The sequence below is a fragment of the Gadus macrocephalus genome, chromosome 1 (genome assembly GCF_031168955.1).
Source record: "Gadus macrocephalus chromosome 1, ASM3116895v1".
NCBI lineage: Eukaryota > Metazoa > Chordata > Actinopteri > Gadiformes > Gadidae > Gadus > Gadus macrocephalus.
The window spans coordinates 18,555,009-18,569,269 of record NC_082382.1 but is presented as its reverse complement, the minus strand read 5'-3'; the positions used below and the strand labels follow the sequence as shown (position 1 = coordinate 18,569,269).

General features: G+C 46.2%; 1 protein-coding gene across 5 annotated transcripts in view; it reads left to right on the top strand.

The window, feature by feature from the left end:
• The first annotated feature begins 680 nt into the window (after nt 1-680).
• prkcz (protein kinase C, zeta) overlaps nt 681-14,261 on the top strand; it is a 73,525-nt gene continuing 59,944 nt past the window's right edge. The window contains exons 1-4 of one of the 5 annotated variants that reach the window (XM_060057234.1): nt 681-1,109; nt 4,451-4,572; nt 5,328-5,417; nt 6,247-6,297. In XM_060057234.1, coding sequence (XP_059913217.1) covers nt 1,033-1,109; nt 4,451-4,572; nt 5,328-5,417; nt 6,247-6,297 — 340 coding nt within the window. In that variant the 5' untranslated portion in view covers nt 681-1,032. Of the gene's footprint in view, nt 1,110-4,450; nt 4,573-5,327; nt 5,418-6,246; nt 6,298-10,323; nt 10,681-11,533; nt 11,828-14,261 lie in introns of those variants that run through there. The other 4 variants (XM_060057224.1, XM_060057308.1, XM_060057300.1 and 1 more) reach the window with 4 other exon arrangements.

The following is a 14,261-nucleotide window of genomic DNA, read 5'->3' as shown; positions in this document are numbered from 1 at the left end:
AGAACAAGTGTTGGTCATAGCAAAATAAAAACGTATGCGAGGCCGAGACATGAAGTACTGTTCAGTTGATGCGTTAGTTAATATCAAGTAACCTATTTACTGCCTCTTTAATGATGATGAAATACTATAATTGTCTCGATGTTTTCTTTTCATTCAATATACGGAATATACGTTTTATTTTACTTTCAACCGCTAGGTGTCGCTTGGAGCTTGGTTGCTATAAAATGGTCCATGTTATTATATTGGAATCAAACTAAATAAGCGTTCATAGGCTTTCGTTAAAACACACAGTCAAATACAAATAGTGCAAATCAGCACCCTGTATAAATACCATTGATTGATATAACGAAATCAAAAGGCATCACTTTAGGCCTACATATTTAGCCATTTTCGAATACTTGTACATTTGTGCACCTCTTTGAGTGTTATCAGGTATAGGAATAATAATAATAAAAAAAAAACATTGCCAGTAGGGTTGTTTGTGTGTGTGTGTGTGTGTGTGTGTGTGTGTGTGTGTGTGTGTGTGTGTGTGTGTGTGTGTGTGTGTGTGTGTAAATGTGTGTGAGTGCGCGCATACATGCGCGTGTGGGTACACGCGTGCGAGTGGTCGACTCGTGTGCTTGTGCTTGCATGTCTGTGTGTGTCTTTAGGGTAGTTATGTGGTCCCATTGTTAACCAAAGACAACATAATATTAATAATAACACATTGTTTTAATTATAGTTTATAAACATTTGGAGTACAAAACCAGAAAAACACCGTTGTGAAAGGAAAAGTAAAACAGGTGGATCGGCGGAGTAGTCTCCGCCCAGTAGTCATACGGTAACCATAGCAAGTCAAGCCGCCCAAGACGCTCCACGTCCCGGACTACTGGGACACTGCCTACCGACCCGTGCCTTGCACTCCCTAACCAGACGACCTATCCATGGTCCAGTCTGCACTTTTAGGATGTGACAAGTTGCTTGAAGTCCACATGGAATATTTTTATTTTCTTGTAGCGAGTTAACGAGTCCTTGGGATAGCCTACTTGAACCATGCCAATGCCGACGGAAAACGGATCCGTAATGTATTCGGGATCGGAGTTGATTAAAATTAAAGCACACTATTGTGGGTGAGTACACCAATGTTTGCCTAGTCTGCGTCACTGGTGTTTAATAATGTAACGTTGCTATTACAATAGTGTAGCCGAGTGCTACTCTACCCGGTCTCCACTGTCACACCTGTAGGATAGGTTGAGGGTGCTGAAACTTTGTTGAATGTTCAAAGCATAGCTGTAAGACAGTGTGCCTGTTAATGATTGAATGATTGTACAATTCAACTTTTAATATGATAATGGATGGGAATTTGGGAAAGCAGATGATAGGTATCTCCTCATACGCACAAAGCTGGTGAATTGGCTTGGCTACACTTGAAAAAGTAGTCGCAAAATGCTGAGTCAGACAATTTAAGCTATTAATTTAAATTCTTCTCTAATCTAGAACTAGGTCATTAATAGTTTGAGCACACCCAATGGTATAACACAGTATCAAACAGGTGATACTGTATTATATTATTATCATTGTATAACCAGATATATTATTGGTTACAGGAAGGATGTAGGTATGAGGAAATTGTGTACTGGTAAATTTAACAGGGACCCACATTTTATTTTCAAGGGGTTTTGTACCAGTTTTAAAAGCGATTCATCAACTAGTACCTCAAGGATTCTATATGCACCCATGTCAATTTGCTGTCATTCATTTGTCAAATTAATCTCTACATTGGTAATCTAACCATTAACTGTTGTGCTGTGCATCTAGTCTAATCTGTATTATCTCACCTTTCACCCGGTAAGAAGTGCTACAAAATCACTTCAACCTTTAAATTCATTACTTCATTTGAATTACAGCATTAAACAGTATTGTCTTGTAAGGGCCCTTTATATACAAACAAAAAGCCTATGATTCATGTATGATAAAATTATGTGTATGTTAGCTGATGCTAGTTGAGGATGCAAATTCCCTCGCCTTAAAAAGGGTAACAGGCCCAAAAAGGAACTGTGTCCTTAACACTCACGCATTTATTTAGCCCTCCTCATCAGACAAATGCACAATGGCCCAGAGATACTGCCTGTAGTGGACACAGGTCTGCCACCTGTTTTTCCTTGAGGTGTTTGCATGTCCTGGAGAAGCTGTTAGTTAGGGAACCCTCTCGTTGCAACACAATGCGGGCAGCTGGCCAAGAGTATGGCTACATCTGGCTTCTTGGCTGGAGAGCTATAGATAGCAGCTTTAAAAGATGACAACACAGGGAATTCTCAAAACAATTGCTTCACACCAGTGGGTCTGAAATGCTACCATCTGAAAGAACAAACAGTTTGGTTGAAACGCTGGCCAGAGAGAGAGAGAACGAGACCCAGACAGTAACACCAACAAAAGTAAGAAAGGTTTCTCAATATGTCTCTGAGCGTATTGGTTTTCTCTGGAAAATAGCTCTGTGTTTTAGGCCGAAGGTCAGTTGGTAGGTTTACAGCAGCCAACAATAAGCATGGTTGTTCTTTTTATATTAAAGAGAGAGAATCAAAGAGAAAGGAAAAGGGGAAATGATCCAATCCCACAACATTTTACGGAATACATAGTCTTGCCTCAAGGACCGGGCCAATTGGTTTGGAACCACTGGTCTATTGAATTGGGTCAGAACTTGGTAATGCCCTATTATATCCAAAGTATATTAATAGGCTCAGAAACCAGAAGGCTGGACGACCACAGAAGGATTTACTGCTGCGACATTCCACCATTCTGTTGAAACTTAACGCTTGCAAGTGCTTCTCTTCGGTAACAAGAAACACATCGACGCCCGCACAAAACTGCTGTTTATTTGGTAGCAGTCCACTTGAGTTCTCCAATTTCCAGACGTTTACAGGCTATGTGTGAATCACTGTCCCTGATGCCATAACCATGCCAGTATGTTGGCACATGTTGGTTCTTATCTAATCTCAAAGACCTTGTAGGCGGTGACGTCACGGCGCTGCCTGGGGTTCCATGATGAAGTCTCTCTGTGAGGAATTAAGGGCACTTCCCTTCTATGTCACACCTCAATGTTCTCTGCCTCATCATAGGATTTACTGTATTAATGGACGATAAATATTATACAAACTTTGACATGCCTTTGGGATAATGGTGCTACAGAATACAGGGTAACATTTAGATACTCTGTCCACTATTGTTGCACTCTTAGCTTCCGTGTATAAAAACTAAACTGGCCATCACCTATTGGTCTTCTACTTGTGTTTACCTTCAAAATCACGAACATTGATGTTCCAATAATGATCTAGGTTTAAATACCATGAAAAATATTTACTTAGCTTGCCTCTGCAGTCAACGTTAAAGTTTAGCCTACAGGCTGTCTCAAGCCCATTAAATGGGACTTTCCGATCTATGAGATTGAGGCGAACAAGGCCTCCTGCTTGACAAAAACCTTGAAATGATTACCACATAATAACTTAAGTTTGAGCTCCTCTCAAAGACCAAACCCAGGCTGTTTCATGGGCCCCTTTACATTCTCGGTAAACAGTGCAAGGGTCAGCTTTTGTTCCTAAGAGGTGTGTTGTGGTGTGGTCCAGATACACCTGGAGTCATACCTTACTCAGGTGTACGTATTGTCAATAGGGTTGAAGACACCAGGCCAGGGGGAGGGGAGGGGGGGTGTTATCAAATTTAAAGAGGAGGAGAAGGGCTATCGAGAAGTCCGAAAAATATTATATTGTTACTTTAAACACATTTAAATTTATTTTTGTGTTAAGCACTTTGTATTGTAGTTAAGCATTGAAAGTGGAATATAAATAGACTTTGTTACGGACTATGTATATAGTTTTGTTGAGTTATTTCACCTATGACAACATGCCAGCCGGCGGCACTGAATGTTCCCCAGTGGAACAGTGCATGCTGGGTAACAATCTGCCTTGCTCCTGCTCCTCTTCCTCCCCCTCCTCCTCATCCTCCTCTTCCTGGTAATCATGGGAAGCAGAGTCTGACACCATCTCCCCTCCACTCCTCCCCGTCCTCGGCCCGGGGACGGTCCCCCCCTCTGGGTTCTCTGGCGACCTGGTGGTGGTGGTCGCTGAAGGAACCTAGTACCGTGTCACTGCTTATTCCCCTCCACCACGGCATTCTCCGTCTTTCCCTCTCAAGAATACCCCCCAACATGCGTACATACTGTGTGTGTGTGTGTGTGTGTGTGTGTGTTACTCTATCTAAGCACATAGCTACATTTTGGTTTTGATATACGTGTGTGAGTGTGTGTGTGTGTGTGTGTGTGTGTGTGTGTGTGTGTGTGTGTGTGTGTGTGTGTGTGTGTGTGTGTGTGTGTGTGTGTGTGTACCGGTATGTCTGCTACTATATGTGATTGATGCAATCATTTTTTAACGTGTGTGTGTGTGTTTGTGTGTGCCCTGTGTTTGTTTTGATGACATAGGGACATGCTGATAACAGACCTTGCCTTCTCCCTCACCTTCGCTGCTCTGTCTGATGAGGTGAGGGAGCTGTGCAGCGTTGCCCGGCAACAACCAATCACACTCAAGTGGATTGACGATGAAGGTAGGTGCTGTTTGTGTTCTTTATGGGACCCTTGTTTTTTAGGATCAATGACATCGTTGTTTGGCTTAGGCCCTAACCTTAATGGTAGGGTATGCAATTTATTTTAGAAGCATCTTTTGTCATATTTGTTGAAGTTTTCTTCAATCAATAAATTAAATGCATATAAAATGCAACTGCCTGTCCAGTTATTTAATTGTTTGCATGAAGTGAATGGATGGACTACCTTTCTACCTACCTACCCTGGTAACCTCGGTGCACACTGCCCACGCACTCTTTGCGTGGGCAGTGTGCACCCAAAGAAATTGGGGGGAGGCGTTAGGGGAGGGGTGGGATTTTCTTTCAGTTTGACAAAATCGACCTTACTGGCTGGTTTCTCCCAAGTCGCCGACCCTACTTCTAACTTAGTAAGCTGACTTAGTTGACCTACGTTAGTTGACCTACCTTATACCGGTAGGCCTACCATACCTACCTACCCGACTGGTTACTTTTCAAGGACTCTGTATTGAAACCAAAGTTTTAGTTTCAAGTGGTAATGTATCCATATCTAATTGCCAATGCGAAGTATGGTTTCAGCAGTAGACCGTTATGTAGAAACATCTTAATTATATAATTAGAGTAAATGAATGGCATTAGCCTATAATTATCTTCCAACCACCTGTGTGTGTGTGTGTGTGTGTGTGTGTGTGTGTGTGTGTGTGTGTGTGTGTGTGTATATGTGTGTGTGTGTGCGTGTGCGTGTGCTTGTTTCCCTGCAGGCGACCCATGCACCATCTCATCTCAGATGGAGCTGGAGGAGGCGTTCCGGATCCACCACCGCACCAGGAGGTCTGGACTCCTCCTCCATGGTGAGTGGGGCATGCGCCACCTGGAGCCACAACACCTGGGTGCACCACCTGTAGCTCTATCACCTGATGACCCCATCACCTTTACGGGTGGTGGATCTGTTGGAGGCATAATCTCCACCAATTCGTCTCCTGCACCCTGCATGACCACAATGTCATCCGTCATCACCTCCACGCCTCCATGACCATGATGTCACTCACTAGCTACAACACCTCCAACACTCTTTGACCAGGATGGCATCCATCTCATCCACTCCCTCATTTCCACGAGGTCATCCATCCCCTCCACACCTTATAACCATGTCATCGGTCAACTCCACCCCTTTATGATCACGATGTCCTACATCACCTCCGCTCATGTATAACTATGATGGCATCCACCACCTCCATCTGTAGCTATGTGTGCGTAACCCAAACCAAGGACACCCAGGCTCGCAGTCTGTCCACTCGGCCCCTCGGCCAACCCGATAACTCGATCTGGAACGATTTAGCCTTTTCTTAATTGGACGGAGCCTTTCTGTCAGCGTTTCCTCCTGTATCTGGTTGGTGACCACATCCCGTGGTAGATTATGTTGCTAATCTGGTCTGTAAGAAACATCAGCAACAGAACTGCAAAATCGCAAGGGATTTCAACAGTATATTATAAAAAGATTACATCATTTTCATAAGATAAATATACTAGATATACTGTTTGTTCCGTCTGTTTTTTTAACATCTTTTGTATCCATTGTACTAATGGAACTTACCGTAGCCTTGGCATTGCTTCTAGCGGTTATTATTGCGGGAACGCCTTCATACAAACATGGTAAATGGTCTGGTCTGTATGTTGCAGTGTTCCCCAGCATCCCTGAGAGACCTGGCCAACCGTGTCCCGGAGAAGACAGTAAGTCCTCGCTTCTCATTCTTACCAGCGGATACTTAAACTTTGCTTTCCCTCCGGTGTCTTTTGTTGTTTGTGTGTCATGAAGGAGCAGTTGGGGGTCATGCATCTGTGTGGTGTGTTGTGTGGCCCCTGGTTTATTCCAGTTTGGTTTCAGAAAAAGAAAGTGTAATTCAGTTACTAATTACACTTTCATTTTCTCCCCTCTCTCCCCCCCTCATCTCATACACACATAACCTACCCTGAGCTATTTTGGGCTTGCAGACCTCTCAAGTACAGCAAGTAGTGCCTGTGTGATGCGATGTGTTAGATGATGCTGTGAAGTTACTATTCTGGTGAGCGATGCAATTAAAATATTTTCACAATGAGCGAGGACATGGCACGGCCATCTGGGGTTTTACTTCAGCCTTCGGCCAATTGGAAGTATTTATGGTTGGTGAAAGTATACTTTACAAGACTCACCCTTGTAAAGCCTTGCTATCCATTTGCTTTGATGGCACGTTTCAGTAGCTGGCGGGCTGAGAGTGTGTGAGTGTTTGTGTGTGTGTCAGTGTTTCTGTGTGTGTGTGTGTGTGTGTGTGTGCGTGTGTGTGTGTCTGTTTTGTGTGGGTAATGGTGGTAGACCTGCTGGCAGACAGTGATACACAAACAGACACATTGTGTTTGTCTCTCTCTCTTTCTTTCTCTCTCACACACTCTGTCTCTCTCTCTCGCTCCCTCTCTCTCTCTCTCTCTCTCCATCTCTGCACACATTTAGAAATTTACTTGTTCATGTCCAGTGCTGTTTGTTGCATCATTTGCCTATAGTGAATAGCCAAACCAATATATATATAGTGATATTTAATCTTCTTTTTGGAACACGAATACTTGCATTTTGCCACGATTTTGCAACATGGCTGCCTATTAATTTCTCCCTATAGACTATGTTCGTTAGTGTCTTAGAGTCGTTTTATAACTCATCCTGGCGCTCACTTGAGAGAGACATGTGTATTTCAATCGGTGTTCAATAGAGTTTATTATGTAATGAAAGAAAACAGTTCCAACCATCATACCAAATAGACCCACTCCAGATGAAAGTGGGTGGTGCCTCATGGAATATTAAAGGAGACATATTATGGTGTTTTCCCAACAAGTAAACATAGTAATTGAGTTCCAGAAAACATGTTTTTGAAGCTGTTTGCTGGAAATAGCTTTTAGGAAAAATAATATTGTCTACCGCTATTCCCCTCTGTTTCAGTCCCTTCAGATTGCGCTGTTTCTGGTGTCTGTAGCATTGATGCAAATGAGCTGCTGCCCATTGACCAATGAGCTGTCAGACTGAACCACAGCATGGAGGAGAAGGGGTTGTTGCCGTTTGCTGACTCCTGGATCTCTATATCTATATTATATAATATAACATAATAATAATATTATACACGGGTATTTATATAATCTATCTAATATCACGGCCAAAAGCTATGTGCGCCTCGGATGATATTATGAATAATAAAGACTGTGTCTGATGTCTCTGGTACTTCCACAAGTAAATACTCGTAGTGGGGGATATCTCGGCCATGTTTGAGAAGAATCGGGGGGAAGGAACTTTGGCATTGACTCTCTGAACTCCATGAACCGCGACATGGAGAAGAAAATGATTGTACTCCGGGAGCTGAGCTGCCGGACTGCCTCCGAGCTCCCCGTGCCGGAGCTGCCGGCTGCCGTCGAAGCCGTCCGGCCGCTGTCCGGCAGCTCGGGCGGTGTACCCCGGGAGCTGAACTGGCGCCGAAGCTAGGTGGCAGCTCCGGCGGACGAGCAGCTCCGGCTGGGGTAGCTCGGCGGCAGTCCGGCAGCTCAGCTCCGGGAGTACAATCCCTTTCTAATCCATGTGTCTCCTCCTCCCGACTTCCCTTCGGCGGCAGCTCCTGCGGGGTGAGCTCGGCGCCCGAGAAAGGGATTGTACTCCCGGAGCTTAGCTGCAGGGCTAGCGCCGAGTTCCCCTGCCAGCGGCGCATCACATAAAGCTTAATAATCACAGTGTATAGTGCCAAATTATCAGTGTGTTATTGTGTTGTTACTGGCACTTATTTTGAATTAGTGACTATTTGAAATCTTTGTAAAGTAATTCAAAAATGAATTCCCATCACATTGATAGGCGCTATTGTAACAAATGGTAGCAAAATGGTAACCTAGCGAACATCCCTTCTGGCTGCACAATGACGAGATTGTAATTAAACAGCTCTTCTGATTCTTGATAAGACAGGCCAACGCAAGTTTGCAGATCCGCCACCGTAGCCCTTGAAGCAAGTTTGGTCAAGGTTATGGCACAAACTGAAAATACTTCATTCTGATTAAAATAACTTTGATTGAAGAACAAAAGAATCATGTCGTTAATTTATCAACCCCCCATAAAACTCTGTCTCGTTTATCGAAGGACAATCACTCTAGCATTTTTATGAGAAATACTTGTGGGTATAAATAAAATAAAGAATACAAATAAAATTCTCATGAGCCAAAAAAATACGATATTTCGTGTTCAGTTTGCTCAACGTTCAGTCACTGTGATACAAACCCTAAATCAAGGCTCTGAAGCTAGGGTGGTCCTTGAGATTGTCCAGTAGGGCTTCACAGCCCAACAGAGAACCTCTTGTATCGATGCTCGTCCTAGAGGGCATTCAAAGACACACCTCCCTGAGGAATACAGCCAATGTAATATCAGAGTGTATACCGGTTCTATGCTGTCCAATCAACATACAGCTCAATACATCTTGACTAGGCAACCCTTTTTGAGTGTGCTCAATAATAATAAGAGTAAGAAACACAATGAGAAAGGCGATTAAGGAGGTGACAAGCACTTCAGGAGGATGGACTAATGGAGGGAAAAATGCCTAAGGCTACATGGACACACACACAAGCACACACACACACACACACACACACACACACACACACACACACACACACACACACACACACACACACACACACACACACACAAATGCATACAGCTAGATACGCAAACGCACACAAGCACACACACATGCACACCCACACTCTCTTGGATGCGCGCACACACACACACACACACACACACACACACACACATGCATACCCACACACTCGCACATGCACACACACAAACACATATACAAACACAAACACACTAGCCTCCGATACATTAAAGGGAGGGACATTAAAGATGGGACAGGAAGGATGGGACAGGAAGTGGGAAGAAAAAAGATAATCCCTGATCCTTTGAGAGGTGTGTTAAGAATAGCCTGCAGACATAGGCTGGGATCACCAGCAGGGACCAGCCCATCCCCTCCACTACCCCCTTCACCCCCTCCCTTACTCCCCCCCTCCCTCCATCCCCCCTCCTCTTTTTCTCAGCCATAATACACAATGCCCTCCTCTCTTGTCCCCCTCTCAACCCCCACCCCGTGTTTTTTTTCCCTGTAGCCTCGCACTCCCTCCCACTCTCTTCTTCACTCTCTCTCTCTCTCTCTCTCTCTCTCTCTCTCTCTCTCTCTCTCTCTCTCTCTCTCTCTCAGTCGCGGTGCCACACACCCCTGTCTCTGCCTCTGTGGATACCATGTAGGCTAGCACCAAACGCTAAACCCCCAACACGCTAACACACACCCACGGACAGGGAGAGAGATAGAGAGAGGGATAGAGATTACGCTATCAGACTTTTCCCCTGCTTTTCTGCACAAGAAGAGACGACTCCCATCTTGTTTTTATTCCTGCTTAGAGAGAGAGATGTTGTCGTTCTACCAACAGATCACAAGATTCTTCTACACAGGAGAGACAGGTTGATGTTACTGGAAGGCTGGAAGAGAGACAGAGGTTGATGGAAACATAGGTAGAGAGCGCGAGAGAGAGAGAGAGAGCGGGGGGGGAAACAGATAAACAAAGTGAAGAGGATAGATTAACACACTCTTATGAAAGAAGGGCGGGGACAGCAGCCAGCTGTAGCACCCTCTCTACCGAGTGGAGGGAGGGGTGGAGAGATACTGACAGCCAGCGGGGAGAGAGAGAGAGAGAGAGAGGGAGAGAGAGAGAGAGAGAGGGAGAGAGAGAGTGACAGTCAGTGGAGAGAGAGAGAGAGAGAGAGGGGACAAGGGAGCCCGGCAGAAAATAATTTAATATATCATGAGGTGGAGGACAGAGAGGGAGTATTGACGGTGAGCTAGAAAGAGAGAGAGACAGAGAGAAAGAGAGGGAGCGCTAGAGAGAGAGCGAGAGAAAGGATGTAGCGGCGTATCCTTGCCGGCTCGCTGCACATTCACACACATACACGCGCACAAACACACACACACTCGCGCGCGCAGGGCACACACACATCCCCAGTCCGGATAATTCTTTACCGCTGCTGAAAGAGGTGGAGAGAGAACGGGAGGAAAGCAATCGGTAAGCGACCTATCTAGTCTCATCCCTCCATCCATCCATCCCTCCATCCCTCAACACCATCCATCAGTCCATCCATCCATCCGACATGTCCGTCTAGCTGTTCATTTCTATTCGTTAAGCGCTCCATCTCATTGCAGTAGACAATGGATTTTCTTTGCTGGGGGGGGGGGGGGGGGGGGGGGGGGTGACAAGAGTGTCCTTCTCTCCTCGGGAGACTAGCATGTGACTCTGAGTGCCTTAGCGTGTGTGTGTGTGTGCAAGCGTGTATGTGTGAGCCTGTGTGTGTGTGTGCGTGTGTCTGTGTGTGTGTGTCTGTGTGTGTGTGAGCCCTGCAACATTAATTGCTGTTGGTTTGATCCCTAGCCTGGTCCCTCGCGTGTCATAGCCAGGGATTGTGTCTGTGCACGTCTGTGCGTGCGTGCGTGTGTGTGTGTGTGTGTGTGTTGGGGGTGGTGTGCAACCTGCTAGCGTGGCTAGTTACCAGCGGCTACCGCTGACAGACTTCTGTGTTCTGTGTCTGTCCCTGAAACGCTGAATCCCCCCATCCCCCCCTTAATGTAGGAAGAATTGCGACAGCGTTTGTGTGCTTGTGTGTCTGTATGTTGTTCTTGCCTTTGTGTGTGTGTGTGTGTGCGTGTGTGTGTGTGTGTATGCGTGCGTGCGTGCTTGTGTGTGTGTGTGTGTCTGTGTGTGCACATGCTAGCTCGTGTCTGGATAGCTAGCATGTGCTATAGGCTGCATTTCAAGGTATGCAAGGACGCCCGTAGACATCCTCCTGTCTGATGGATTTGTTGTGTGTGCGCATGTGTGCGCTGAAATGTGTAGCGCTCCGTGTGTGTGTGTGTGTGTGTGTGTGTGTGCGTGTGCGTGTGTGCGTGTGTGTGTGCGTGTGTGTTACATGCGTGCATCTTGTCCCCTGCTGGTGATGCGCATTGCTAAAGAGGACCGAACAGAGAGAGAGAGAGAGAGGTAGGGGAGGGAGAGAGCGGAAGAGAGACATTAAGGCAAGGTGTGACTCTGGCTCCTCGTCTTCCAGCTCAAACAACACTCTCCACCATCACAGCATCACAAAGCAGAGAGAGAGAGAGAGAGAGAGAGAGATAGTCGAGAGAGAGAGCGAGAGACATGCGTCCTGAACTGGACGATGGTATGTGGACATCATTGGTGTTGTTATTGGTTATTTACAGCCGTAGCATGTGTATGTGTGTGTGTTAGTGTGCATGTGTGAATTGAAATAATCACTGCATCGATAAACCCTGATAGGTAGACGATGTATAACCCTGTCTGTGTCCTGCATAAGCCACGATTGGCTTTTGAAATGGAAAGCTAACTGCATTAGCATTCTCGCTTGCCTTTCGCTCTTGCTTCCGTTCTGAGCTTTGGCAGTTAGCAAGGGCAGCTAATGTGGTGCTAACATCGAAAACAGTATTTTTTTGGTAGTTGTGGAAGTGTGCTGAAAATGGATCATTGCTCTTTGTATTTGATGTGTTGTGAAGCAGATGAACGGTAGCTGGGTTGCCATGGCCACCACCAGGCCAATCCCACCTCCATCCCACCTGCCGTGAGTCAGAGGCTCACTGACCTTTTTCCATTAAATGACTTCCCTCGTTAGTATTGGTCACTTTTCTGTTCATTGGACGAGAATTGACAACAATACCATAAATTATACAAACCTCTGAATCCAAATTCTTTGTAATGTATGACATGTCAGTGTCTGGGTTTTAGTCAAGTCAAGCCAAGTGTTGATGTGATGTGTAGTATAATACACAACAACATGACAGAATTATTCTGTACGCATTTTATTCTCATGACCATGATTTTCATGAGAAATGATACTGATGATAAACAAAACAAATGACGGCTTAGATCAAAAGTAGCACTGATAAGGCTAGGTATCCAATCACATATACAAACACAAGGGGCATACAGCACAAACAAACCACGTGAAGTTGGGACTTGACCTTGGCCGAGTCTGGGAGTGTTTCTGGTGCTGAAGCGTTTCCACCGCTGCCACGGACCACGGCCCACCGCCCAGACCCTGACCCAGGCACACAGAGAGGCCCAGACATTACTTTATACCCACCGGGCTCCTCTGCTGAGGTGACACGGCACTTTCCCATCCAGTGTCCTTGTCTGTCCCTCTCCCCCCCTCCCACCCTCCATCCTCTCCCCCCCCCCCGCTCCCCCCTCTCCCCGCACGAGCAGACCCGACCCCAAACTCTGCAAGTCTCTGCGCTCCGAGGCGGAACCGGACACGTCTCTCTCTCTCAGGCCCCGGATATCGGGAGCATTGGGTTCTATTTTTACAGTCCCACCAGCGCTGGGCCGCTCATGCAACATGAGTCACCGCCGCCCTGCCTATTGATCCGCGCCGGGGCCCGTTCCTCAGCCTTTATGATCCCGGTGCGATGTGTGTGTGCGTGGCTCCCGCTGCACGTCTGCCTCAGTTCCTCCGACCGGATTATTACCCTGCCGCTATTATTAGCAGCTCACAACCCGGGCCTGTTTAACGGCTCCCCGTCTGCAATGCAGATGTTGTTCTGGGGGGACAGGGGGGGGGAAGGGGGTTTGGAGGTTGGACGGGGGTGATGATGACCAGTGCCGGGGTCAGGGTCGTGGTCGCCGCCGTCGAAGGTCTAATTAGATCTGGGGTCTTGGACCCCCCCCGCAGGTGGCCGGGAAACCGCCGGCCACCGCTCAAGACGAGGAGAATCACAACGCTGACGTGTGTGTGGTGACGCAGTGCGAGGTAGCAACACGGTGTGATGAGTAGGAGGGGAGAGATCAGGGTCGGGGAAGGGGGTCTCTGGCTTCAGGGTCTGGGTTCAGGAGCCCTCAGACGTAGGCCCCAGCGGTGCTATCGGTGATCTCATTGGTGTATTTGTGGCCCTGAAATGCGAGGGTGGATAAAAACACTAATTTCTGTTTAGACGAAATAAGCAGACATCCTAAAAACAACTTTTGTGTCCGTAAGGGAGAAACATGCTTCAGCCCCTGCTAACGCATGTTTACCAGGTACCTATCAGTTGTCCTTCAGCACGTCAGCATATTAGCAGGTTGTTCTCAGTTTCACTTGTAAATCGCTTCGGATTACATTAAATGAGTTCAACAAAAAATGCGAGTCTCAAAGTATGTCGTGTCAGGCCTTGTAACTTGTAATACATGCCTTGCCTGGAGGCTGCGGACTCCACTTCTCTTCTCACGTTGGCCTGTGAAGCCCTTTAGATTGTAAAGTCATGAGTAATGATACAAGTGAGATAAAGGACTGTATAAGTCGTAGTGAGTGATAAAGAACCTAATCAGGTGTGTCTTGGCTCCACTGGGCATGGCTCAACTGGGAGGTCAGAACAAGAGTCAAAACAGTGTTTATTTCTTTGTATACAGTTAGAGAATATGTGATGCTAATCTTTTGAGAAACCTTGGAAATGTGCTCCTTCTATCAGAACCATACTGGGCCCCCTGCTGTTGTCCTGCACGGTAGATAACATCAGAACAATGAACTTGAATCCCAATCTGTCTTATTTGTTATCACAGTGGAACGTACAAAGTCCCAGTAAAAGGAGGCCCTGACTGAGTCTCTT